This window comes from Rhinolophus ferrumequinum, chromosome 24 (assembly GCF_004115265.2).
Source record: "Rhinolophus ferrumequinum isolate MPI-CBG mRhiFer1 chromosome 24, mRhiFer1_v1.p, whole genome shotgun sequence".
NCBI lineage: Eukaryota > Metazoa > Chordata > Mammalia > Chiroptera > Rhinolophidae > Rhinolophus > Rhinolophus ferrumequinum.
Window position 1 is genome coordinate 13,542,499 of NC_046307.1, and position 26,279 is coordinate 13,568,777.

The 26,279-nt window shown below is 40.4% G+C and overlaps 1 protein-coding gene across 1 annotated transcript; it reads right to left on the reverse strand.

The window, feature by feature from the left end:
• Nucleotides 1-453: 453 nt before the first annotated feature.
• ETF1 (eukaryotic translation termination factor 1) lies at nt 454-26,279 on the reverse strand. Its single transcript, XM_033096464.1, has 11 exons — nt 26,129-26,279; nt 25,864-25,967; nt 8,268-8,443; nt 7,750-7,889; nt 5,180-5,318; nt 4,672-4,862; nt 3,744-3,873; nt 3,045-3,200; nt 2,558-2,622; nt 1,680-1,827; nt 454-1,398 (listed from the first exon to the last, which is right to left on the reverse strand). The coding sequence occupies exons 2-11, from the start codon at nt 25,947-25,949 to the stop codon at nt 1,316-1,318; spliced, it is 1,314 nt and encodes a 437-aa protein (XP_032952355.1). The 5' UTR covers nt 25,950-25,967; nt 26,129-26,279; the 3' UTR covers nt 454-1,315.

Sequence of the window (26,279 nt, forward strand, 5' to 3'; positions counted from 1 at the left end):
CACTTTGTTCACCATCACCACCTTGGGCACGCCATGACCTTGCACGCAGCTGGGGTCAAGTCCGACTCACAGCCCAGCTGTGAAGCATGAGCTTCAGGTTTCCAGGCCCACTTTTGGATCCAACATAGTTAAGTCCTTGGTGCCAAAAGCTGTGTCCCATCCCTTCCCGCCCCTGCCCTTCCCACCCCCCTCTCATAATTTCTCATGAGAGGTACTTGCAAGTCCCATATTCGAAACAGATGCTCCAAACCCCACCAGGTTAGGGGTTTATAATTACATGCAGTCATACATGTCTTGTCTGTCGTTCCTGTGAAAAACCTTGCAGTTCATTTAAAAAAAAATCGAAACATTTTCACAAAATCTCATGCCATCCAACACAAGGAAACACGACCCACCTCCCTTTTACCAAGGACAGACCCAAGCAAAATAAAATAATTCTTTAAAATTCTTTGCTTCCACTTATGTTGCATGTTTTATTTCTCCCAATCCCAGCAATAGCACAGTAGCCCCGTCATATCCATCCCAAACTGGTTTCTAGCAGGATAAGATCATGGGAACCCTTGTCAAAGCAACTGATGCTAAGGGCTCCCAAACCCCGGGCTCAAATGCTCCTGGCCAAACAGATGGAAGGAAACAGTGCACTGGCCCCAATGCTTCATGTGTCAGTTTGACTTTGCAATGCAATTTGCATCCTTGAAACTGACAGTCTGTAGGGGAAGGGGTAGTGTGAGGGAGTGAAGTTGAAATTGCCTATTAGCTCACCCTTTCAACATTAAACAAGAGACCAAGAGAGAAATGGTTCCAACATTTCACCACGTGTATTTCTTCTTATGCAGTCTAAGCTGAGAATGCCATGTAAATGGGTCACTGCGAAATGCAGCAATTTAATTTTTTCCAATCAAAATAAGAAACAAACCAGTATGATCTCATTTCTATTAACTTTTGAAGGTTTACAGCAGTTAAAGTATTTTTGCTTCTATGTATGAAGGTTAAAAAAATCATTTTTTTCATAAAATACAAGAGCAACCAATTTCACCATCGAGTAAAAGTAAAAACTGGGATTCTTGTTTAAATTAGTCCAAAGTGGCATTTAGGAACTTAGTTGTAGGCTGCTGCGCTGACACCATGACAAACCAAAGTGTAGGGTTGGGTCTGGTTTTGTTTCGGTTTTCTTTTCAATATCCAATGCTCATGGATTAAGTTCTGGAAATGTTCCAATTGTAAGGCAGGGATCTGTTTGGATTCCACCACGGGTATGCTCCTTGGGTTGGATGCTGGAGGGTGAGGCACATTTTGCCGGACCCATGTCGACTACCTAGTAGTCATCAAGGTCAAAAAATTCATCGTCTCCTCCTTGGTATTCCATTCCCTGGAAATCTACTCGGTACCGCAAGATACCTGGGGACAAACCAAAGAGTAAATTACCCGAGTTCACGGAATGGAGAGGGTTCACTTTAATAAGGGAAGCCCAATTCCCTTGCAGAATTATGGAAAGCAGAGGTGATGATTAAAAAATGGTCCCAACCGAGGAACCTGCAGCCATGTGCTGCCTCAACCTCCTGCCTCAGTGGACGATGAGATGAGCACATCTCACTGAGGTAACTTGACATTGGGATGTCCAGGAAAGACGTTGGCCTGAGACCCTGGCTTTGAGTTTAATTTTCTAATTGGCTACTCACCTCCAATTCCACCAAATCCTTTCACAAACTGGGATCCTTCTTGTGACTTATCTGTGACAATTTCCAATGTAGCTCCGAATTTTTTATAGTTGTTAGCAAACCATTCCAGCAGGGGCATGCTCTCAATTAGTTCATGTTCTTGTCCTGTCTTCAGGGGCAACCACGAGACACAGAAACAATGGGATTAGGATGTATCAAGATTCAGCGACCCTCACTCCCCTGCCCGCCACTATTCTCCCCTCACGTGTGTAAAACTCTCTAAGTGAATTCTGGTTTCTGGTGACGTAATTGTGACAGCACAGAAATTCTGATTATTTCAAACAACATTCCTCCCCAGGCTCTAGCCTCAGTAATGAAATGTCAACACACACTTAGCAGTTTTTCAACTGATGGTTCCTGTTGTCTCTAAAAGTCAGGTTGTTGTCAAGTGTTTCTAGGGAGCACTAAATTAACAGCCCAGAAGAGACATTCCATAATTGCTTTTTGGAGCAGCCTCGTAAAATATAAATTCCTCCATTTCAGAATTTGTGGAAGATACCACTTAAAGGGATCTGTGCTGGGCAGGTGGCAACGGTGATGCATTTACACCAAACCTGCAAAAGAGCTGATATAGTAAGTGAAGAAAGCCGCACAGGTTTCACAGCGCAGGAGAGGCACTATTCAATTACATCTTCCTCTCTGCTATTTCAAGGATGAGAATGTTTAACTACTTTAAAAATAAGAAACCACAGTAACCATGACTTGGCCTCTGGACTGGCATGTGGCAGACAGGAGCTGACCACCCCACTTCCCAAGGTGGGCACTATGCTGCCAGTGCTCTAACATACGGATTTATCTTCCCTTGCATGTTATCACTAGCCAAAAAAACAATCACATACCTCTTTGTCTGTGAAATGAGATTTATCCTTCTCTTGTTCTGGAGTTAGATAGAGAATTTTCTCCTCTGTAGTATTGGGGGAAAAAATGTGTTAACCTGCTTCTCATATACTAACACGTGTAGTACCATGAGATGAGTTAGGTTGGATGAAAGGGTTCCTGAACTCATTCTATCAACCTTCTTGTCACAGGATTACTATTCAGCATGCACTGCCTGTCTACCGGGTATGTCACTCCTATCATAAGGAAACACCAAGACATTCAAGATACAGTCCTTGTTCAACGGAAACTTAACAACCTTAAGTAAACATTTATCAGTTCAAGCAGAAAAATCCAAGCAGGAATATGCTACAGAATGAAAGAGATGGGAACAAGGTACAGCTCTGCCTTTTGATCGCTCCTGCAATCAGTCATCTTTCCCAAATCTCCGCCCCAAGGTTCCTGAATATACAGGTAACAAACAGCAATCTTATTTTCTAATTCTCTTACCTTCTGTGCCTTGGCAATGAAGAACGTATCTCATTATATCCAGATTTTCATAGACTATTAGAATCTCTACAGCTCCCATTTCTAAAGCCTTTAGTGTATCTTCAACTCCAAAACAGTACTTGCCCGTATCCTGGCTGATTTCATCAAAATATCGTCCTGTGATTAGGGACAGATCAATAAGGACACATTAAAGTTTCCTTTGTAGATATAGACCCTCTTACACTCAAAATGAGAGAGAGAGAGAGAGAGAGAGAGAGAAAACAACTTAAAAATGAGTAAGTGCCAAAAGTCAGTGAAAAATTATACCACTAGTTGAGGCTCCAGAAACTGACTCTCAAGAGATAATAGTAGGGCCAAACACAGAACCATTTGGAAATGTGCGTTTGCTTAGTTAAATCGGTAACAAAACCACACTAATCTTTAATTCGGGCTCTCTACTCATCACTGTTACAAAGGATATCAATATGGGAAATAAGACTGAAGTTTGGTTCCTATTGCCAAAGGGTAAAAATAGTAAAAATACAAACATATTTATTATACCTAATGACTAAAGGAAGTTGGAAAATAATGACTTCACTGAAGATCTTAATAAAAATGCTAAATCTTCCTCTTTTACCCTTTTAGTGTCGTATTTTACACATACAATTATGTACATGCATATAAAAACATTTCACAGAATAAGTTGCATTTTACTGATACCTATTAATTTCTTCTCTTGAATGAACTTCACGTTGGAGAGGACTTCAGTAGATAACTCAATAGCTTGGTTGAATCCATTTTCACCACCATAGGATATATCAACTAATTTTAAAACTTTTGATTGCAACCTCTGACACAATGAAAAAAAAAAAACCACACCATGATTAGTATTTCAAAACACCTTTAACAAGACGCACTACCTCTTAATGGCATGCAAAACTCAGCAATGTGATCACTGAAGTCTAAAGAGGAAGGATATGGGCAAAGGGCTCAATTTATTTATTAGCAGGTCTCAGTGAGCAAAACTGCCAATCACATCACACATTCTATTACATCTGTGAGAGGCTAACTCATATAACACCAACAAAACTCAGTTTCTCGTGAAGGAAAGGGAGAACTATTGGTTCCTGCCATAAGGTGGTAGACTACAAGACAGCTTCTTTGGTGAGTCTTCTACCTGGATATTGCCCACACCTGCCCTGCAAGAACACCTTGGGAATGGGTTTTATGGCTGATCCACTGTCATAAGCCAAAAGATCTTTCTGGAATAAATGCTCTAGGCTTAATCAGCCCTGTCACATTGCGAAGAGTTTCACTGCTTTACTTACCTCCAGGAATAAATCAGAATAAGGAAAAATCAGCTTTAGTTTCTTTGAAATCAAACTCCATTTTAAAGCCAAGTATGGCAACCCACTCTACCAGGGGACCACACAGGACCAGAAAGATCCTATCTAAATATGGCAGATTTCAAGAGTAGGTCCAGAAAAGCACAGGGGAATGTTTCTTAATAAACACCCAGAATCCCACCAATTCAGACCTAGGTTTTTTATGTGGAATGCATCACTGTAAAAGTAAAACAGATGTGCGTGTCCCCGTGCTCAGAGGACTCGCCACTCCCAACATAACGGAGCCTTTACGTCTCACTTACCTGATCAAACATATCAGATTGACTTAGTTCAGTTTTAAAGTCAGCTGATCCAGCTAAAACGAGACCAGCCACATTCACTTTGTCCCCAGAAATAAACAGCTGCACTGCAGTCTCAGCTACTTTCCGAACATAGTTATGTCGCTTTTCCATTCTTAAACGGGCAAAACGCAAGGCGGACTGACCTCCTCTACCTTTGACACAAAAGTGGTGAGAGGGAAAAGTCAATTATTAAGAAGTACAAGATTACCTGCTAATTAAAAACTAAACAATCATGCTATGACCCAAGATAAAGACAAAGAGAAAAATCACTATTCCCTTAACTAAATGTTTAGCATAAACCTTTACTCATTTTCAGAGGGTGACTACTAATTCTCTTGTCGAAAGAAGAGCCACAAGCACCACTAAGTCATAAGTCATTTCATGATGCTTCTCCCATCATCTGGATTTACTATTTGTTTCCTTACTGCTAGCACAAAGCAAATGGGCTCATGTTCTCTTCCTATATTACCATGTTTCTTTGGGAGATCCACAGTGAATTTGTGCAGGACTTCTCTTGTGTTTCCTTGGAGTGTGCCAAAAAGTGCACCACTACCATCTATTACAATGAAGCCAAACTTGCTATCATCCGAAAGTAGTGCTGTAAGAGCCTGAAAAGCAAACGCAAGTACCATACAATAAATCCCAAAGCTTTGATAGATAGGGTCAAGACAAAATCCGAAAGGCCATATACAAGCCCTTTAATCCCACGCAGAACGGTATGAGTACTACAGAAAAACCATTTTATGGAGTAATTTGTAGACTTTAGCTATGAATATGTAACTCACATACACAAATTTGAATTCTTGATGCAGGAGAAAAAAAAATATTGAGGTGAAGCCTTTCAACAAACCTGAACTGGGCACACCGATTGATTATACAACCCATACAGAGTTATAGGGGTCAAATTCTTCCTACCCTCTAATTTGATTTTTCTGATGGTAGTCTATGGAACGTAATGTTAGAATTAAAAGTCTAACCTCTGTAAGTTAACTTTCTGTTACTATTAATAACCCCAGCATTAATAGGCAGTCTTCATTAGAGAATATTTTGTAAATCAACTCCAGGAGTACACGCGTACAAAACCCAGAAACAGTCTATACAAAGATCTTCTAGTTTTGAAATGTTTCATTTAACTCCTATGTCTTGAACATCATTAATGACAGAAGATATGAAAATTTTACTTTAAAGATATTATAGCTAATGATACTGAACTTTTATGGGGGATCCCCTTCTTCTGGGTTAGCATTATATCCCTGTATTTCTGCCTCCTAAAAGAGCAAATATTTAAGTAGTCCTGAGACTCATTTAAATGGGTAAGAATTTTTGTGATGGGGTTTGAATACTATAGGCTTGGTAGATGGCTAATTGCTAGGTGGCAGCCTCTTCAGAGCCAAGAAATTATTGTCCATTTCATTTTAACTAAGGAAGAAAACAGCTCCTTCAAGAATTGACCAGAGAGCAGATTAATCACTAAGAACCAATCTTTAACCAAACCATGCATGATAATTAGCATTAAGACAAATATTGCAATATTAAAAATTTTGCTTTACTGGAATCTGTTAGGTAGCTTGATTAATTTAGGTTTTCAACAAGACTGCTCATTAAGAAATAGACCTATCCCTCATAAAAATGTATAATTATCCTGATTAAACAGGACACAAATTGTGTTGTGCAGTATGCCATATTCACATCTAGTTACTTACATATCAAATGAAGCCAACATAAAGGTAGCAACTATAAACGATACCTTGGAAGAGGAGTTAAGGTTTAGAAAAATCCATGGGGCTACCTTAATAAGTAAGCTAAAGCTATTAATAGATAACATGAGTACCAGGTAGTTTTTAAATGAACAAGATTCAAAATTGGCTTTCATCAAATCAGATATAGGTAAATGGAAAAGGGTGGCTAAGACCCTCCTCATGAAGCTTTTGCCAGGAGGAGGCTGTGATAGTCAAGAGTTCAAGAATAGTCTCAACCATCTATGCAACCAAGACCCAACTGGAATTGGACTTCCTGCCAAGTTAGCAAAAATCATCCACTGTAAACTGTGTCAACAAATGTCAGTTCTAATTCCACTGTAGAGATTTTCCCCTAGGTTGATAAAAGGCAAGAGACTAAACTAGGAGCCAGCTGCGAATTCCTGATTTTTCTACTGTTGACTGATTTAGGTCACTCTAATGAGGTTTCCTTTCCACCCTTAAAGTTCATCTTATGACACCTCTGTCACTCAAAAGTTTCATGGGAAAAAAAGCTCTTATAGTTCTGCTACTAAAGATTTTATAATTTGTGAGCATGACAACAAAGGGTTCAAGGAATATGGTCAAGTACCATGGGTACATAGGGAGAAATGAAGATTAGGTAGCCAATTATTTCTTCACTTCTGATTAGTTCTCCAAACCCAGTTTAGCACTTTCCTCAAACATGCTAAATGATTATGTCATTCAACATGTCATAATAAATGTAAACACTTCTGTTTTTTAAAAATAGCCAGCCTTGTGAGTGGTACAATGATTTAAAAGACCGTCTGGCAATTCCTCAAAAGATTAAACATAGTTGGCTCAGGAGTCAGAAATTCCACTCCTAGGTACATACCCCCTCAATGAAAACATGGTCACACAAAAACTTGTACATGTATGTTCAAAGCAGCGTTATTCATAATAGCCAAAGAGTGGAAACAACACAAATATCCATCAACTGATTAACGGATAAATAAAATGTAGTATATCCATGAATAGATAAAATATGGCAAATATTACTTGGTAATAAAAAGGGATGAAGTACTGATACATGCCACAACATAGATGAACCCTGAAAGACAATGCTAAGTGAAAGAAGGCAGTCACAAAAAGCAACTGTATGAGTCCATTTATATGAAATGCCCAGCATAAGCAAATCTAGAGAGACAGAAAAGAGATTAGTGGTGGCCTAAAGCTGAGGGATCTTGGGGTGGGATGGAGTGGAAATGGGAACGTAAGTGATTGCTAAAGGGTATGGAACTTTTGGGGGGTGATGAAAATATTCTGTGCTTGAACTTCTTACCTCTGTATGGAATTTGTTGTCACACAAATACAATGACGTATTAATTGGTTTGAAAGGTTCAAAGTCAATGTTGACTTTCTTTTCCTTTCCTTCTTCTGTTACAATTGTACCACAGTAAACAACCAGGCCATTTGGAGGTACTGCGAAGAACACAAACAATTTCTCGGCTTAAACCCACAGCCAATTTTCCTCAACAGGAAGTGTTCCCACAGCCTTCTGTCCCTGCCCCTTTAAATCATAATTTAAATAAGCAGAAATATCTGTTAGTCTCTCAGGCAGAATTCGCTCCTTAATTTTTAAACTTACTCTTGAGATGTTTTAAAAAGGATTTTTCCTTTAAGTACAATAATTATGACTAAACTTTCAAAAAAATAACAAAAATGAATTCCAAGACCAAAGTGACACTGTTGATGGCTGGCTAAAGGAAATGCTAGTGACCAAAACCATCACAGCAGGATCAAAGTGGAAAATACAACCAAGACAAAGTAGAGGAGAAAAATGATCAAGGTCCAGATTACCTTTGTTATAAAGTTTGAGTCTTTGTTGTACAGATGTAATGGCTCCCAGTACTGAAAGGCGGTTTACTCGTGACTTAATGTTAGATGCAGTTCCAAACTCGTCTGCTAACATTTTTGCCACTCGTGAAATCTGGTCTTTGGGAGGAATAATCAATGATATCATGCTTGTGCCATTGCTGTGGAAGAAAGAATAACATTAGAGGTTCAAGTACCACATAAGAGTTTAAATTCATGTGCATAATTAGTAAAGGGAACTAGAGTGAGATGCCCCTAATAGAAATAGATCCTTCTCAAAGAGACCTGGAAGGTAGGGACTAAACCAGTGTAATCGAAGTATTCCCAGAGTTGGGAATAATGTTCAGAATATGGTAGGTGCTCCGTTATTTGAATGAATATTAGCTATGTAACATTAGCTATGTAAAGAAACAAGGCACTTTAAGAGATGCTTGGGAAACACCTCATTCCCCAACGACAAAGAGAGAAGCTTCGATAAGGGGGTTGGAATTTGACAGTCCATGGCAGAGGCTTGGAATCTTGTGGTTCTTCAGTGGGAGATGCCATCAAAGGATGAAGTAACAAATCTTTCCAAAGTCTAGACAAAATGCAAGTCAGTATCATCCCGTTACCCCTTTTCCTTTCAATGCCTGGCTCACCTTGAAAATTTGTAATCGCTAATTTAGCACCCCTAATGGGAAAGGAGAGCTTTGGAATTCATACAAATATCCCAGGCAGGAAATCTCTCTCACACACACTCTCTCCCCCTCCCAATAAATAAGTAAATAAATTCATTCTGCATGTATTTTACATAATAACCAAAAACCAGGACCAACCTTTGAACTATTAAGACCACCACCAAGGTCCTGCCACACATAAAGAACCTTTTGAGCAGCCTCTAACCTCAATACTGATGCCAGCAACATCTTTTTTATCGACACATTCTCAAGATATTTACTAGCATTACCAGTTAAGAAATACCTCATTTGAATATTCCTAGCTCTACTTCAAGCAAATATAAAACCACATTATCAAAACACATCAATTCATCACTAATCATTAGGGCAAGGTAAATCAAAACAACCACTTCACACTCATTAAGATGGCTGCTACCAAAAACCAGAAAGTAATAAGAGTTGGCAAGAGTGTGGAGATATCGGAACCCTCATACATTATGACATTAATAATAAATGATACAGCCACTATGGATTACAGCATGGCACTTCCTCAACTAATGCAACACAGAATTACCTTATGATCTAGCAATTCCACTTCTGTTTATACACCCAAAGGAGTGAAAACCAGGAACCAAACAGATACTTGGATACTAATGCTCACGAGCAGCAACATTCACAACAACCAACAAGCTGGAAACTCAAATGTCCATCAGTGGATGCATAACGATAAAGAGAGTTCTGGATATTGGTTGCACAACAACGTAAATGTACTTAACACTAAACTGTATATTTAAATGGTCAGTTTTATGTTATGTGTATTTTGACACAATACAAAAGTTGAAAAAAAAAGAACTACTTAGTCTATTTATATGTCAAAAAAAATTGAAACACATTGCCTTTAAAACAGTTCTCAACCTTGACTGCGTATTAAAATCACCTGGGGAGTTCATTCTAGGTTTACTTTTCTGAAAAGGGACTTACATAGAATATGTAAATAACTCTTACAACCCAACAACAAAAAGACAACTCACATGAAAAATGGGCAAAAAGCTTGAATAGGCAGTTCTCCAAGATATATACAGGATGTGGAGAAACTGAAACCCTTATTCAATTCTGTTGAGAATGTAAAACAATATAACACTTTGGAAAAGTCTGGCAGTTCCTCACAAGGGTAAACACAGTCACCACATGACCCACCCATTCCACTTCTAGGTATATAGGAGAAATGAAATTCAAGGGAAATGAAAACATGTACACACAAACACTTGTGTTCACTGAGGCATTATTCACAATAGCCAAAAAGTAGAAAAAACCCATGTCCAACTAATGAATGGATAAACTATGTGGTACATTTATACAAATATTATTCAGCAATAAAATGGAGCAGATATATTTACATTATACCAGGCAGAAGCAGTCACAGAAGACCACGTATTATATGGTTCCATTTATGAAATGTCCAGAACAGGCAACTGAGAGAAAGGGACCAACTTTCACAGAGAAAGGAGAGTTAGTTGATTGCCAAGGTGGAATGGGGAATGACTGATAACTGGTATGGGGAATTTCTTTTGGGACTGATTAAAATGTTTTAAAATTATATAGTGTTGATCACTGCACGACAGAAAAAACAAAACAAAACAAAAAAACCTCCCAAGAATTGTACACTTTAAAAAAGGGAGCTGGCTGGCCCAGTGGCTCAGGTGGTTGAAACACTGAGCTCCTAACGCCAAGGTCGCAGGTTCAATCCCCACTTGGGCCAGTGAGCTGCGCCCTCTACAGCTAAGATTGTGAACAACGGCTCTCCCTGGAGCTGGGCTGCCAGAGGTTGGCGTGAGCTGCCGTGGGTTGCCACGGGCTGCTGTGCTGCCAGGAGTGGCTGGTGGCCAGTGTAGGTGGCCGGCAGCCAGCGTGAGCTGCCGACTGGCGACCGACTGCCCCAGCCGGGGAGAGTGCAAGGCTCATAACACTAGCATGGGCCAGGGAGCTGTGTCCTACACAACTAGACTGAGAAACAACGGCTTGAACCAGAGTGGGCAGGGGGAGGGGTAAATTTTATAGTGTATAAATTATATCTCAATAATGCTGTCATTAAAAAAAAGCCTATGGGAGGGGTCGGCCCAGTGGCTCAGGTGGTTGGAGCTCCATGCTCCTGACTCCGAGGGCTGCCGGTTCGATTCCCACATGGGCCAGTGGGCTCTCAACCACAAGGTTGCCAGTTCAATCCCTCGAGTCCATCAAGGGATGGTGGGCTCCGCCCGCTGCAACTAAGATTGAACACAGCACCTTGAGCTGAGCTGCCTCCCGGATGGCTCAGTTGGTTGGAGCGCGTCCTCTCAACCATAAGGTTGGCAGTTCGATTCCTCGACTTCCACAAGGGATGGTGGGCAGCACCCCCTGCAACTAAAATTGAACACAGCACCTTGAGCTGTGAGCTCCCGGATGGCTCAGTTGGTTGGAGCGCGTCCTCTCAACCACAGGGTTGCCGGTTCGACTCCCTCGGGGATGGTGGGCTGCGCCCCCTGCAACTAGCAACGGCAACTGGACCTGGAGCTGAGCTGCGCCCTCCACAACTAAGATTGAAAGGACAACTTGAAGCTGAACGGCACCCTCCACAACTAAGATTGAAAGGACAACAACTTGACTTGGGGGAAAAAAAAAAGTCCTGGAAGTACACACTGTTCCCCAATGAAGTCCTGTTCCCCTTCCCCAATAAAATCTTTAAAAACAAAAACAAAAACAAAACCTTATGGGAAAGAGTATATAATAGGATGTTTCCTTCTTCTTTTTTTTTTTTTTTTTAAAGATTTTATTGGGGAAGGGGAATAGGACTTTATTGGGGAACAGTGTGTACTTCCAGGACTTTTTCCCAAGTCAAGTTATCCTTTCAATCTTAGTTGTGGAGGGTGCCGTTCAACTTCAAGTTGTTGTCCTTTCAGTCTTAGTTGTGGAGGGCGCAGCTCAGCTCCAGGTCCAGTTGCCGTTGCTAGTTGCAGGGGGCGCAGCCCACCATCCCTTGCGGGAGTCGAACCAGCAACCTTGTGGTTGAGAGGACGCGCTCCAACCAACTGAGACATTAGGGAGCTCAGCAGCAGCTCAGCTTAAGGTGCCGTGTTCAATCTTAGTTGCAGGGGGCGCTGCCCACCATCCCTTGCAGGAGTCGAGGAATCAAACTGGCAACCTTGTGGTTGAGAGCCCACTGGCCCATGTGGGAATTGAACCAGCAGCCTTCGGAGTTAAGAGCACGGAGCTCTAACCGCCTGAGCCACCAGGCCAGCCCAGGATGCTTCCTTTTAAGTCTGTCTCTCTTAACCTGACAACTTACTAGAAAAGCCAGAGAATGGTTTTTCTTGCAAAATGTTAATTTGTGTTTACTAAATTACCGATAAATTGTTAATTTTGTTTTTAAAAAAGATTATCAATTGTATAAAGAGAACCAGTAGCAATATGAACAGAATCGAATCTATTCCACACAGATACATAGGAAATTAAAAGGTGTAAATTTGCCCTGACCAGATCTAATGGCTGGCTTTCTTACAATATCTACAGTATACATTGAACCAATTTATATTTTGAAGGCAAAAGTTGATCTGATATGAGCCAAAGCATGTTAAGAAATGTATCATTTTACAAAATGTTTCTACTTGATACTTAACAAAGTCTGTAAGAAAGTGACTTCTTGAGATTCTTATAGATTATGCCCATAAAGCAGGGGTGTCAAAACTGCAGCCCGCAGGCCAACTGTGGTCTGCAATCCATTGTTAATTGGCCCACAGCAAATTCCAAAAATATATTTAGTTTACTTAAATAAACCAGGCGAGACAATATGTACTTCACTTCAAGTGAGTGGCCCGGCTGTTTGTGTATTTTACCACATGTGGCCCTTGGTAAAAAAACGTTGAAAAAGAAAGTTTTGACACCCCTGCCTTAAAGGCTATGACAAGTCTAACCACTATTAAGTATTGTCACAGGGAAACGGGTTGCGGTTTTCTTTAGGTAAACTGGGAAAACTGCCCCAAATGCCTCAACTTTCCACTAATTACCGAGCTTGCATAATTTCACAGTAGTCCAACATGCTAACTTTAATCGAATTTCAAATATCCAGTGTCCAGGGAAAGCTGGGAAGAAGGAAAAAATAGATGGGTAAAACATCACATCAAATGGGACTATCTGCCAAGTGACTAATAAGAAAGAAGTGAAGAGTCACAGTCAGGGAACAATAACAAAAATTAGAGAAAATTCCTACATTAGCTTTGTAACTACTGTTTAAAAACTGAAAACGTCTGGAAACATCTTCACATAACATTTCCCTGAAAATAAGACCTAGCTGGACAATCAGCTCTAATGAATTTTTCGGAGCAAAAATTAATATAAGACCCAGTATTGTTTATTGTATTGTATTATATTATATATATTATAAGACCCGGTCTTATATTATAGTAAAATAAGACCAGGTCTTATGTTAATTTTTGCTTCAAAAGATGCATTAGAGCTGATGGTCTGGCTAGGTCTTATTTTTGGGGAAACACGGTAGTAAAACTAGATTCATAAATGTACACCACGGAATTTGTTTCTCCTCAGCATGAGCACTGGAAAGGAACCGCACTTACACAAGACCCTGCCTTCTGAAAGTTTTCTCCTAGTGGTCAATTCCACAGGTCCTTTCATCAGACAAGTTTTCTTTACAATCAGACAAACTGGTAATCTAGCCCTTCCCACTATCAAAATCATTACTCAGATTGCCAGCGTTATTATAGCTCCCAAACCAGCATTGTTTCTGTTGGGTTTTCTACTCAAAACCTGGAAGGCTGGTTCATAACCTTTGTGATCCTTTCCCCAATAAACAGAAGTATATTTATTATAGCATGAGGTAAAGTATGGTGTGCGCTCTGCTGCCACCCCATGGATAGGGGAGCAACTATTCTAGCCGAATCAAAGAACCAAGCAAATTTATGATAAGCAGCTTCAGTTGTCATCACAAACACAAGCAAAATGATCATAAAACAAAGCTGCTTCCAAGAGACACTTCATATAAGATAAAACTCCAAAACACCACACATGGCCCAGTTTTCTTCACCCACATGTTATTCCCAATATTCAAATCAGTTAAAGTTTCAAATACAGTACTGACAAACCAGAATGATTCAGAACAATCTCTTGCTCACATGCACACTATTAAGTCAGGTGAGTTGCTCTCTAAAACGTTTTTCATTTTAATTTTCACAGCACAACTACAAAAAAGGAACTTTTAAAACCAGGACAAGGTGCCTAGAAATCAAAAGATCAGACACAATTCTAACTGTGGCCACGTTCCAGTTTCTGAGCTAGATGGAAAAAGAATTCCCAAATGAAACAAACTGGCATCTTCTATTACAAAAAAAAAAAAAAGGCTCTTTAGATCCTATTTTTAAGCAATCAAATGTAACAAACTGCTTTTCTTCCAATAATTTATCTTGCTAGGCTTCTAAAGAGGAATTTCCAAAGAACCTTTCTGATTCTTTTTTCTGGAGTTATGTCAAACCATACAGGCCAGGATGAGGAGGAGAAAATGAGTTTGCTCTTGGAGGGGTTGGACACAGTGGGCAAGTAAACTGAACTTCAAACAGAGTCTAGATTGTAGGTACCCATCTCTACACAGGGGTTACCAACTTAATATGTAAGATGGGGAAAAAGAGGACAGATATGTCGGACACAGGTGCTGTCAACTTTTGCAAATACATTAATATGAAAATATACAAGATGGGGGAAAAAAGAAGATGGATGTTTGAATACTGACTTTACTGGCTTGTGCTTCCTTTCATATGAACAATCTCAAGAGAGCATATTTTTCCACCCTACGGGCTCTTGGGATCTTTAGGGACCAAGAGAGTTATTTCTCAAAAGAAGGGTTCAGTTTTTAAAACTGACGTGCTCAGATTTACTGAGTAGTTTCCTAGGAGATGAACCAGCATAGAGGCAATCAGTAGGGAGTAGAATGAGAAGGGGCTCCAAGGATGGCAGGAGCAAAGGCTCAGGGAGCGAACAGGCACCAAACCCTAAACCCTAAAGGATGGAAAGTTTGAGGCTAAAGAGGATGTTGGAACAAATTAACCCAGTGAACCCAAAATGCCTGAAGGAAATCCTTCAAGATAATCATGTGGAGGACAAAGCAAGGACCTTAAGATAAAGCATCTATTTACTTCCTACTGCAGATAAAAAAGGGCTCAGAAGGGAAGCTTGCCAACAAGTTTTGCTTGGTAGATTTCTACCAAGTTGCTAAATCTGAAATGCTACTTCAAAGTTAGTCTCGGCCTCTTAAACTTACTCCTTTTGAACTCTGAGTAATGTTCAAAAAATTACCTTTCACTAGTTTCCCTTTCTGACTCTCCCGACCTTGTCTGAGGGGAAGCTTAAGTTTCTGAATTCACCTTTATTGTAAGACACTTGATTGTTGTAGAGGAAACAAGGATTATTAAATGTACGGCTCCTATTTTAGAAATTTAAGGGCTACTTTTATAATCTCTGATGTTTTGTATCTTGGGTGTAATACAAGCAGATTAAAATTTTTCCAGGAAAGCTTCCAAATAAAATAAACACTCATTTATCCCCCAGGCAAGACAACCAAAGTTGTCAGACCAGTTTGTGTAAACACCAAAATAACATCAAGGAAGCTGAGTATTTCATTTTAAAGTAGAGTGAACAACCCTCAGGGGAGAATGAGAAATAAAGCTAAGAAGCTTCTGGCTACGCAGACAAACTACACCCCTTTTTAATTTTGAGAGTTTTCACCCACTCTTCTGCTTTGTCACTATATCCCTTATTCCAAAATCAGATACTCATTCCAGAGCAAGTGAATTATGAGGTACAGCAATGATTCACATGCAGGTTGTAAAAACTGGGCAAAGCAAGACACGACAACATGTAACGAGTCCCGTAAGGCTTCTAGGGACCTCTACTCAGATTTTTTCTTGTTCTTATCATTTTAGAGACACTTTCCCTTGTCGAAGGGTTCATCAATGTTTTCACACAGAGGACTAACTTCTGACAAACAGAACAGCTGGGAGACAGGAAGTAGTAGTTGTAAATAGACTAAATACGGAAAGTAAATAAATAAAACTAGCCAAAACTCAGGAAGGAAGAGAATTTAAAGAAATAGCTGACAAGCTTTTCTTTCCCTCACTCTCAGAGACGGTTTGAAGGAAACAATTCTCTTCCCAGGATAGGTTAGGGTAGCACCACCAGTTACTCAACCAATTCAAGGTTTCAGGGCCTCTGAGCAGTACGGACAGGGAAACATTTGGTCTCTGGAACTGCCAGGATTGAATGGTCTCTAAGGAAGAAAACTCAAGGTAATCAGAGCAAAGCCTGGGCTGTGGTGTCTTTGTATAACTTCAGGGCTCTCAGAGTTCCAGCTTTTAGAGACAAGGTGCCTTCTGGTCAGACAGGACATAAGAATGACAGGCAAATAAGAAAATCTAGGCACTCTTTAACCTGTAAATATCTTATCAAAGTTCATCAAGAATAATTTAGAAAGGCAGGTGGGGAAAAAAAATGTGATTCCCACAAACTTGTCCACTGACCAATTTGCAAGAGAACCCCAAATCCTTGGAGATCTTTCTAAAAGCAAAAAAACAAAACAAGTAACAGATAAATCAGAGATTCCATGACCTCACCATAAAGAAGAGAAACTCAGAACCCACTTCCTGCATGTGAGCTGCTGTCATTTACCCTGCCAGTAACACAGGGAACTGTGACCACTCAGAGATGTCCAACTCCCTCCAGCCAGAACACTCATTTTCCATCAAATGCCCTACTATCCATTCCATCACTATGACATAATAGAATTACTTACAGGTTAGAACCAGGAACATTTTAGAGACTGCCTACTATGCTTTCTAGTTGGGATTTCGAGTATATGCTCCCCAAGAAGCTTTTATCTCAGTGTTTGATGACTGGGTTGTGCCTAGGATATGCATGGCCATACCATTTTCAAGCTCACGAAGCTTAACTTAAATCCCAGTTAGATCATTTCTGGGAGTTGCTAAGCTAGCTGCATTATGTGCCTCACCAGCTGAAAAATCAATCAGCTTATCTTCAATTTCTACTCCCTTTGTCCTTATTTTTTATTCATCATTGGTTTTCCATTTTTCTTCTTTTACCAGAGACTAAAGCAATCTTTTTGATATGGGTTCAATATGGGAACAGTATAGAAGGGTGGTTAGGCGCAAGCGCACATTTCAGAATCAGACAGATTTGGGTTCGTGTCCTGTCCTATCTGTGACCTAGGGCAATTACATAAAACTGGGCCTCAGTTTCTACTTACTTCACAAAGTCATGAGGATTCTATAAGATAATATATGTCAAGGGCCTAGCGTGGATAGTAGACAGTGCTCACTAAATAGTAACTGAATGGAACTCCAGCTCCTTGCCCTTTAATAGTATAATTCAGAAAGAATTAACATCATATCACAGCTAGAAGGGTGAGGGATGGGAAGGGGGGCACGACACAATGTTAGGTGGTGTTGAAGTCTTATTTGAATCTGAGTAAGTCCAAAGAGAGAGATAAGAGCTGACCTTGTGAGAGGTGGTGATCACCTTTATTAGATTATAAAACTTGCCAAATCTTCCAATAGAACAAAAAGCACCAAACTAAAAATGCAGTTTAAAACAATATGGCCCAAAACACTAGAACCTGTATTGTAATTTATCATAAGGGAGAAATACAGAAATTTATTCCCCTCTAAAACTTTAAATAGTTACATAAAAGCTTAAGTGGCTTTATCCTACAGTCGTGTCATGGGTTCAGTTTTTTGATATACCTAGAATCAGTCACTTCAAAATCTCACCTGTTTTCTCTTACATCAAGTATCAGTGAAACAACACAGTGTAAACCAGAGGTCTAAGCTTCTGGAGGGCAAAAATAATTTTAGCACATAGTGGATGTTCAAACATTTGATGAATGAATAAACACACCAGAACTTTATTCTGAACTACCAAATAAAATACCTATTAAAAACTTGCCAATCTTTGGAGAGGAACTAACTTGTGCCTGGAAATGACTAAATGCCCCAGCTTTAGCTTTATTAAAAGCTCAAACCATAAGAGAATCAACACTTCCAGGGCGCCTTCTTTTGCCACCCTGAATTTTGTTCATCCCCAACTTGATCCCCTCTACCCACCCAATATCATCTATGATGCAGGGAAGGAGATGGATGTGACTGCCTGGATGGATTAAGAGCCTGTAGAACACCAAGCTAGGAGGGAAGATTCTGTTACTGTTGAAAAGAAGCTAGACAAAATTACCTGAAACTGGTTTGTGCAACTGACCTTAGGGTTAGATGTCATTACCAGATGGGAGAAAGACCAAGATTTGAACATATGGAGACATTAAAACAGCCTCTATCCTAGAGGACAGAATAACTCAGTTGTCCCAAAAATCTTCAGCAGAAAGTTTACAAAAGTTGAACCATTTTAGTATTTTATACACAAAAGTATTAGGATTACTCAGTCATCAAAAACAAAAATGTATTTATCTAGTGGAGTATTACTTTTCTACAAGTACAGGTTTTAGTTGGCCTTAAAAAAAATTCTAACAACTTCACAAAGTTAACCTAGTGGAATATTCTACCAGGGAGCAGCAGAAGCTGGAAAATTTTTCTCGTGCTCTCATATAAGAGCAAAGCAAGAAGATATTAATCACAACCAGCATTAGGGGCTCACTACCAGTGCTCTACATGGGACCCTATAAATGCAAGTCTACCTCATATCTTTCTTGACCACTATGCAAGTACTTTTCCAATAAAACAAAAGCCATACCCTTCCTGTTAATCATTTTTCTGTAAAGAAATGAGCTTCTGGGGAGGGACTGAAAAGGAGGTTATTTTCATCACCATGGATGCTCATTAAGAAAAACATGTTCACTACCCAAGTTCTTCCTAGAATAGATTTGCAAACAGCACGCCTGTTTTCCTTTTGTCTTTGCTTCTGGGTCTCAACACACCTGCTCCTTCTAGTAAATTGCAAATCTCCTTGGACAAGAGTCCTCCTTTCAGAAGAGAATGGGAGATATTTCTATTCAGCAAAGGAATACTAATTACAGAGCAAGACAGTGTGGTATAATAGGATCACAGGCTCTGAAATCAGAAAAGCACAAATAGAATCTAGCACTGCCCCTTACTAGGCTGTGACATTAATCTCTCCCTACTTCACTGTCTTTGTCCATGAAATGGCAGTAATAGCTTTCCTCGCAGGGCTGTTGTGAGGAGTCAAAATGTATGCTATTCAATTCATCTTCAGAAAACTCATCTTCGGAAAATCAAGTTTTACTACTTGATTAAAACACATCTCAGCCATGAACCCCTAACCCAGTTTTTCCTGAGGATCCTTCCTTCCTTAAGTGGAGTCATAAAGACCTAAGATGTCAGAAAATGGGGTAGTCAGAAAGGAAAACTTTTTTTTCCCTCAGTAAAAAGTTAATGTCCAGAGGTGATAAGGAATTAATGTTTGGGGATCAGTACATTTTAATTACTTGCAAACTAGCTTATTTAGGCTAAAAGGCAAACTATGTCGGAACCATCTTAAGCTCTCTCATGCCAACCTTCCCAATGAGGCACGTGTGCGCAAACGCTCGGCACTGGTTCATACCTTGACAGCTCACTGACCATCAACCAACACAAAGCTTTTGGATCAAATTTTAAGCTAACTGGCTTGGCTTTTAATCAAGAATGAATTTCAATTACAATTTCAAAGTTTCAGATCATTTACAGTTTCACTCCACCACTGTATCAGCCAAATAACACCAATGCCCAAAGTAACATCCTTTGACAACACTTGCCTTGCCTAGGAAACCTGAATAAGCAGTTACAAAACCTCTTTTAGTTTTTGACAATGTCAAACACCTTATTCAAGACCCAAATCATCTGCTTATACTACTACACCCACTTCAACGTGTACTGTGTTATTCTGTACTTATTAATCTGGGGCTGGAATGGTTCATATCATCACTCCAGGGTTCTGTGTCTGATCACGTTCTCACCATTATTATACATTTTTTCCGAAATGTCTAGTGTCCAACTCATAGCAGATGTTTTATGAAGCTTGTCAACTAATGGTTAATAGCAAAATGGCATTTGTAGGCTTCATTTTTCATATACCTAGATGTAAGTTTGGGGAAAAATCTAATTTAAAAGGCCACAGATACATGGCAGGGAAAGACAAACTTTTGTTTTGACTAGAATCATTCTTAAGGAGACCTTAGAGGATCAAATGATAATGTGAAAACAAAAGTTACAGGAGTAATATCGCCAAGTTATCTGCATGACAAGAAGCAGTGTCAGGCATCTGAAAATGTCAAGTCCTCTGAACTGGGTAGGAAGGCTGGTGAAAAGACAGAAGACAAAGTATACACTGGATGAAAGTTACATGACTGAAAACTGGTGTTAAAATACGATATAAAACAAATCAGAGGGTTAAAAAAATAACAAAGTAAATATAAATACTTATAAGGCACCTATTATATACAAATTAAGTAGATGAAAGAGAAAGAACTGGATTAAAGCACAGAAAGCTTTAATGTCTATCAATGTAAAAGAATCAAATCTGTTTTGTTCTTGTTATCTACAAGGAGAATGATGAAATTATGGTTCTTAATTAAACTCAAATAAGAAACAGAAGTTTCCTTTTCTAATAGACAGTAGGCAAAGGTTCAAAGTTTATCCAGCGGTATAAGATAAAGCTGTTATCAGAGGGAACTTCATTATGCTCTCTGAGAACAGTGCTTCAGTGAGAAACCCCATAATTTCCCACCTAATGGAACAATCTGAGAACCTCCCTAATCCCTTCTCCATCACTAAGAGAGCACGCTGCTGAAGAATTGATAGCTACAGAATGTATCCCAGAAAGTTCTATTCTGAGATCCCTGAAGGATAGGCGGGACTCAGAAGAAATTTCTGTTGTCCCAAGTTCTCAGTTGGACAGTTCCAGCAGTGGATCTAGGGAAAAGAGATGAATTTCTCCTGACTCTTCAAATAGGATCAAAGACCACTGAGGCCTGTTGCAAAACTGCCATTTCAAGTTTTCTCCCAATCAAACACCTTCCCAGCAAAAGGGGCTGCACTGAGCACAACCTCAACCCCAAACTCAAAGAAAAAGGGCACTTGCTAAAAAGGGTCCAACTGGTTTGTGTGGGGGAGTAGTGGGGTGAAGGATGGGGACCAATAAGCCACATTGCACTTGGCCTTAAATGGTATTCTAATTAGGCACTCTTGTTCACCTAGGAGTGTGTCCAGAGTGAGCCTTCCTTTCCTGGAAGGATAAGTGTATCTGCTATTACAATGAGAAGTCTGTCAAGAGCTGAAATTCAAAGAGAGTAATTGTTCATTAGGTTCACAGTGCATAGAACACCATGCCAGAATACAGGGCTGTTAGGACTAGTTTTGAGTTGAGGCAGGCCGCCTATGATACTTGGAGTAGACTGAGGAACAGCACTATACGCTATCAAATATACTCTTCTCTCCCCCCTCTTCCCTTTACTACCTCATTGGGGGATGGGGCAGAGGAGGGGATGAAAAAATTCCTCTTTAAGAACCTGAATGCTCTGGTATCTGTGAAAGACTACGATGGATCACATTAGTTATAACCAGCTTAAGGATATGCAAAACTAAAGTAAAAATAAAAGTACCTGAAATTCATCATTTTGAGAACATTCTAAGTATCATTTGGGTGAATGTTCTATTAATCAAAATTTTCAGTTGGGGAAGGTACTCAAACATATTTAATATACTTTAATTTATTCAAATCATAGTCATCTGTCCATATTATTTATCTATAAAATTTTTTAAAAACCTATTCACCGATCTCTCAAAATTACTAACTTTTAATTCAACACAATGTGAAGAATTTTGTAGAGCTTAAAAAAAATTGTTATAAAATATATATTTGGTCTTTGTCTACTGCTTTTGACAAAGCTCCTAAAACCCTTAGAATTCTAAGTGATGGGAGTGCTTGTTATTATTTATAAGGAGTTCCTCTGGAGCACAACTGAGTCTATGCTAAGGAAGTGATTTATGGTGGGGCTCGATAGCCTCAGGAGGGGGGTTGGTCACCAGAAAGACTGTGCTAATCCAGGGTTGGAACTTTCAGCTCCATCCAAGGACTTCAGGGAAGGGGAGGCGGGGTACACACTGCCGATTAAACTCTATGAAAACTCCTGAACAAGATTTATTGAACTTCTGGGTTGGTAAACCCAGGTGGTGCACCCCGTTCCACAGGGGCAGAAGCGCCTGTACTCGGACCTTTCTGGACCTTGCCCTGTATACCACTTCATCCGGCGGTTCATCTGTATCCTCTATGGTTTAATAAACCATTAAACATAAGTAAAGTCTTTCCCTGAGTTCTGTGGGCCATTCTAGCAAATTATTGAACCCCCAATTTATAGCCTGTTGGTCAGAAGGGGAGGCCAGATGTCTCATGTGGGGCAGTCTGGGACTGAGCCCTTCACCCTGTGAGATCTGATGTTAATTCCAGTTAGTGTCAGAACCGAATTGCAGGACACTCAGCTGGTGTCTGCTAAGAACTGGAGAATTGCTTGGTGTGGGGGGAATAAAACCCACAAATCTTGTATCAAAACTATTTAGAGTAAAAGAGAATCGTTTCCCCTCTGAGAGTTGAATTTGGGGGCAGGTAAGACAGCCACGTACAGCCAGGAACGTTCTACTTCCTTCAAAGTCAAGGTATCTACAAGTTGTTTTTAAGCAGAAAATTTTAAGGGAAAAAAAAAAAAAACAACCCAATGACCACAACAGAAAACCCAAATGAAGTTTACAAACTGCGATGATCTTCAAACATGGGTTATCTGACTGAGCCCTCATTATATCTGAAATATACAAGGTTCCCTGCTGAAGTGAAAAAATATTCCAACACCCACAGACACAATTTAGCCCAAACTAACCTTGTCTGCTCCTTTGTCACATTCACCACTGTCCTTGGCTAGAACAGGCTTTTACTACCTGAAAACTTCAGAGCTTCTTATATTATTTCTGGGACTGTCTCTTGCCAGCTCAAAAAACATTAGGAAAAAATAACTAAATTTCCCCACCTACCACTCACCTGCTTTAAGTTCCTTACTCAGAATACCTGCAACCACCATTCTATTCAGATGACCCTAGTTCCCATTTTGGTTTATGTACACATTTGTCCTCATTAAGCCAACAGGGGAGAATATATCCGGAGCAATCAGAAAGTGGGAATAAACTAACCACTAACTTTAAGTGGGACTTACTGAAGAGTTGGCTGGCTACTTTACTAGCACACGCAGAAACTAACACTCAACCAGGCGTATAGCAGAAACTAAGTAGGTTTGTTTCACCCAACTTAAATTCAAGTTATACAGTTAACACCCCTTTCAACTCAAACAATTCTATTAATCCACCAGTATGTTTCACTATCTAGTGCTAATAACCATGCTTGAACACAACCTCAGTTTTCTTCTGAAACCCAGACCATTCCCCAAACACCAGCACACACAGATAATTCACTCTGCCATCTAGTTTGTCTTTAAGGTCCACTACATTTCTCAAAATATTTTAGTATCAGGTAAAGAAAAAACATTTCTCATTGTACACTGTGATAATCTAAATAATCTGATAATAATACAACTCAGCCATGAAAATACAACCTTGGTATTCCCGAAAAGAAACTGGTATGTACTGGGAAACTTGTGAGCCAAACAGAATAAACTTGTGACTACCTTACTGATACTCAGAGATGGCCAAGGTTTTAAATTTTCATGCGCTCAAGATGCAACCAAATCCTGAATAAAAGCAAAGTAGGACATGATTATCAACCACTTGTTTTAGAGGAAGACTACTCCCCAGCTATTTTAAACAGCTTAATACTGTCTAAAATGCCCAAACTAACTCCATTAATATGGAAGAAAAGTTGTGGTAAGAACTTCATTTAAACTTTACTAATCAAAGAGGTAAAGCCTTTAAAAGCTTTTAAAGGGGAGCTTAAAAGTTTCAAGTGACTAGGTAGCATGGTTAGGAACAAATTTAAGAATGAGCTTCCTTCATCAAGCAGTAGAAAGGAATGCTGTTACTTATTAAGCAGTGTTATTTCTTCAATGTTACTTCACTGAGACAACAGGCGACTATGGTTGTGATTTTATATTCTGGACTTCTTCAGAAAGTATAATGTATGCAAATTGTAATGTGTGAACCTGCCTCAAAATTAGAGAACAAACCTACAGGTCATATTCAACTTTAAAAACTGCAACAACAGCAATGTATAAAAGCCATACTCAACTGAAGGATTCAAGTAACACAACTGAAGATCTTAGTGAAACAAAAGAACTCGGCTAATTCCTGGTAGTGCATCATAATGGGTCATGACCTATATTACCCTTCCTGTGCAGTATTCTCACACTTGGGGAATAATTATTTATTCTATCTGGCACAGCACTATCTGTGTTCAAGTTCTTTTAAGATTAATATATTAACCAGGTCTAATAGTCTATTAAATTAAAAGAAACACAAATCTAAAGAACAGAAAATAAGTTGCTACCTTCAGTTCATATTAAACAGTTAGCAGAAGCCCAAGTCACTGAATAGGGTCAAACTTTCAGAAGCTTCACCCCAAGCAGAACTGTCTGTCACTAATTTATTAAAAACAAAACACAGTGGCAAAACCAGTCAGTTAACCTTGGGCTTTCTGTGGAACTAAGTACATCTTATTTCATACAGTAGTAATAATTAAGAGCTTAATTAATCCGATCATTGCAAGTCTACCAATCAAGGACAAACCTGGGCTGGAAATCAAAATGTTCAATTCCTAGGCTGAAAACAACTTTCATAATGGCCTGGGGAAAGTCACCCTGCTATTCTAAGAATGCTCACACACACAAATATGTAATGTTCCAAACAAATTTTTTTTTTTTTGCCACTTCCTATAAATAAAAAGTTTCCATGACTGGGAAAGGAACAAAATAATTAAGTGAGAAAACAGGAATACCTCTGATACACCTTCCCCAAACGAGTTGTTATTTTTAATTCAAAGAGAACATATAAAGCCAGTTTTAACTTAGTCTACCCTTCCCATTGTGGTCACACCTTGTTTCTTATCAAATTTTACAAAAGGAGACTGAAAGCCCACCTAATTCAGTTCTCAATTTCAGTAAGCATCAGGCACCTCTATCCCCATAAGTTCCAGAGAGGCTAAAAGAGACCCTGCTGTTGCAATTCCTATCAACGCCCTATAATCCAGATTTTTCCCCTGGACATACAAATATAGATTTGTCAACCAAAACCTCCCCTACTTCTCTGTCCTGCACACATTGGAATTTTCAGTTTATATGTGGGTCCTGGAATAGCTAAACCCAGGAAGCTCCGGAGTATTTAGAGGATTTGGGGGAAGTCATCTTGGAAAAGTTGCAAGACCCAGAGAAATCAAGTAAAGTCAAAAAGAGGTTATCCCTGACCATCTCTCCTTCCTGCCCCATCCAAATTTCACCCACACGGGAGGGAGAGGCCATTTTAATGAGTCCTGGTTGAGGAACGTGAAGGGAAAGAAAGAGAGGAAATCAGGGAAGTACGTTTGGAAACGAAGGCCAAGCCCTTTCCCCCCACATCACCCAAGTTGGATGGCAGCACCTGGAACTCGACGAGGAAGCAGCTTAATTCAAGGGCCTAGGGGGGGTACAAAAGTAGCAGTGGCCTGCCATGAGTGGTCCGAGCCCCGGGAGCGGGCCCCTTACCCCCAAGCGGGGGGAAGAACCTCTTCTCGGACCAACCGCGTTGACCCTCGCCCCTGGATAGGAGGCAACTACCCAGAGGTCCAGAAGGCGGGAGTTGGCTAGTGCTTGGTTCTCCTCATCCGGCCATGCGGCGCGGGGGCGGCCATCCTGAGGGGTCCTAGTACCAAGAGGGCACGGGGGGGCCGGACGCAGCGCTCACCCGCGGGCCGCCTCCAAGCTCTTAATGAGCTTCTTGATCTTCCAGATCTCCACGTTCCTGTCGGCAGCACTGGGGTCGTCCGCCATCTTCTCGCCTCCTCCTCCCTAGAGCGGCCCGGCGGGGCCCGGAGACACCAAGACCACAGAGTTAGCGCCGCCGCTGGGGCAGAGCGGCCCCCTTCCTTGCCACCCCGGAGAGGCCTTCCTCTTCCCGCCCCGCGCGACCCGCTGCGGTGGTCGCTGGCCTTTCCCTCCCCCTGGCTTACCTAAGGGCCCAGTCCTGGGCGGCAGCGGCTGCTCCTCCCCGGCGGCGGCTCCGCGGCGGCGGCTCTGACGTAGGACACCGGTTCCCTCTCTCCAGGCAGCTGCATGTGTTGCAATCCGCTCACATGGGGCCTGTGACATCACTTCCTCCGC

What these genes read in the sequence shown, in the direction of transcription:
- ETF1 (XM_033096464.1), bottom strand. Translation starts at nt 25,949, where the DNA reads ATGGCGGACGACCCCAGTGCTGCCGACAGGAACGTGGAGATCTGGAAG. An exon ending in AATCTGATATGTTTGATCAG is followed by an intron (nt 3,874 to 4,671) that starts GTAAGTGAGACG and finishes TCATTGTGTCAG; the next exon opens with AGGTTGCAATCAAAAGTTTT. An exon ending in CTCATTTCACAGACAAAGAG is followed by an intron (nt 1,828 to 2,557) that starts GTATGTGATTGT and finishes TTGCCCCTGAAG; the next exon opens with ACAGGACAAGAACATGAACT.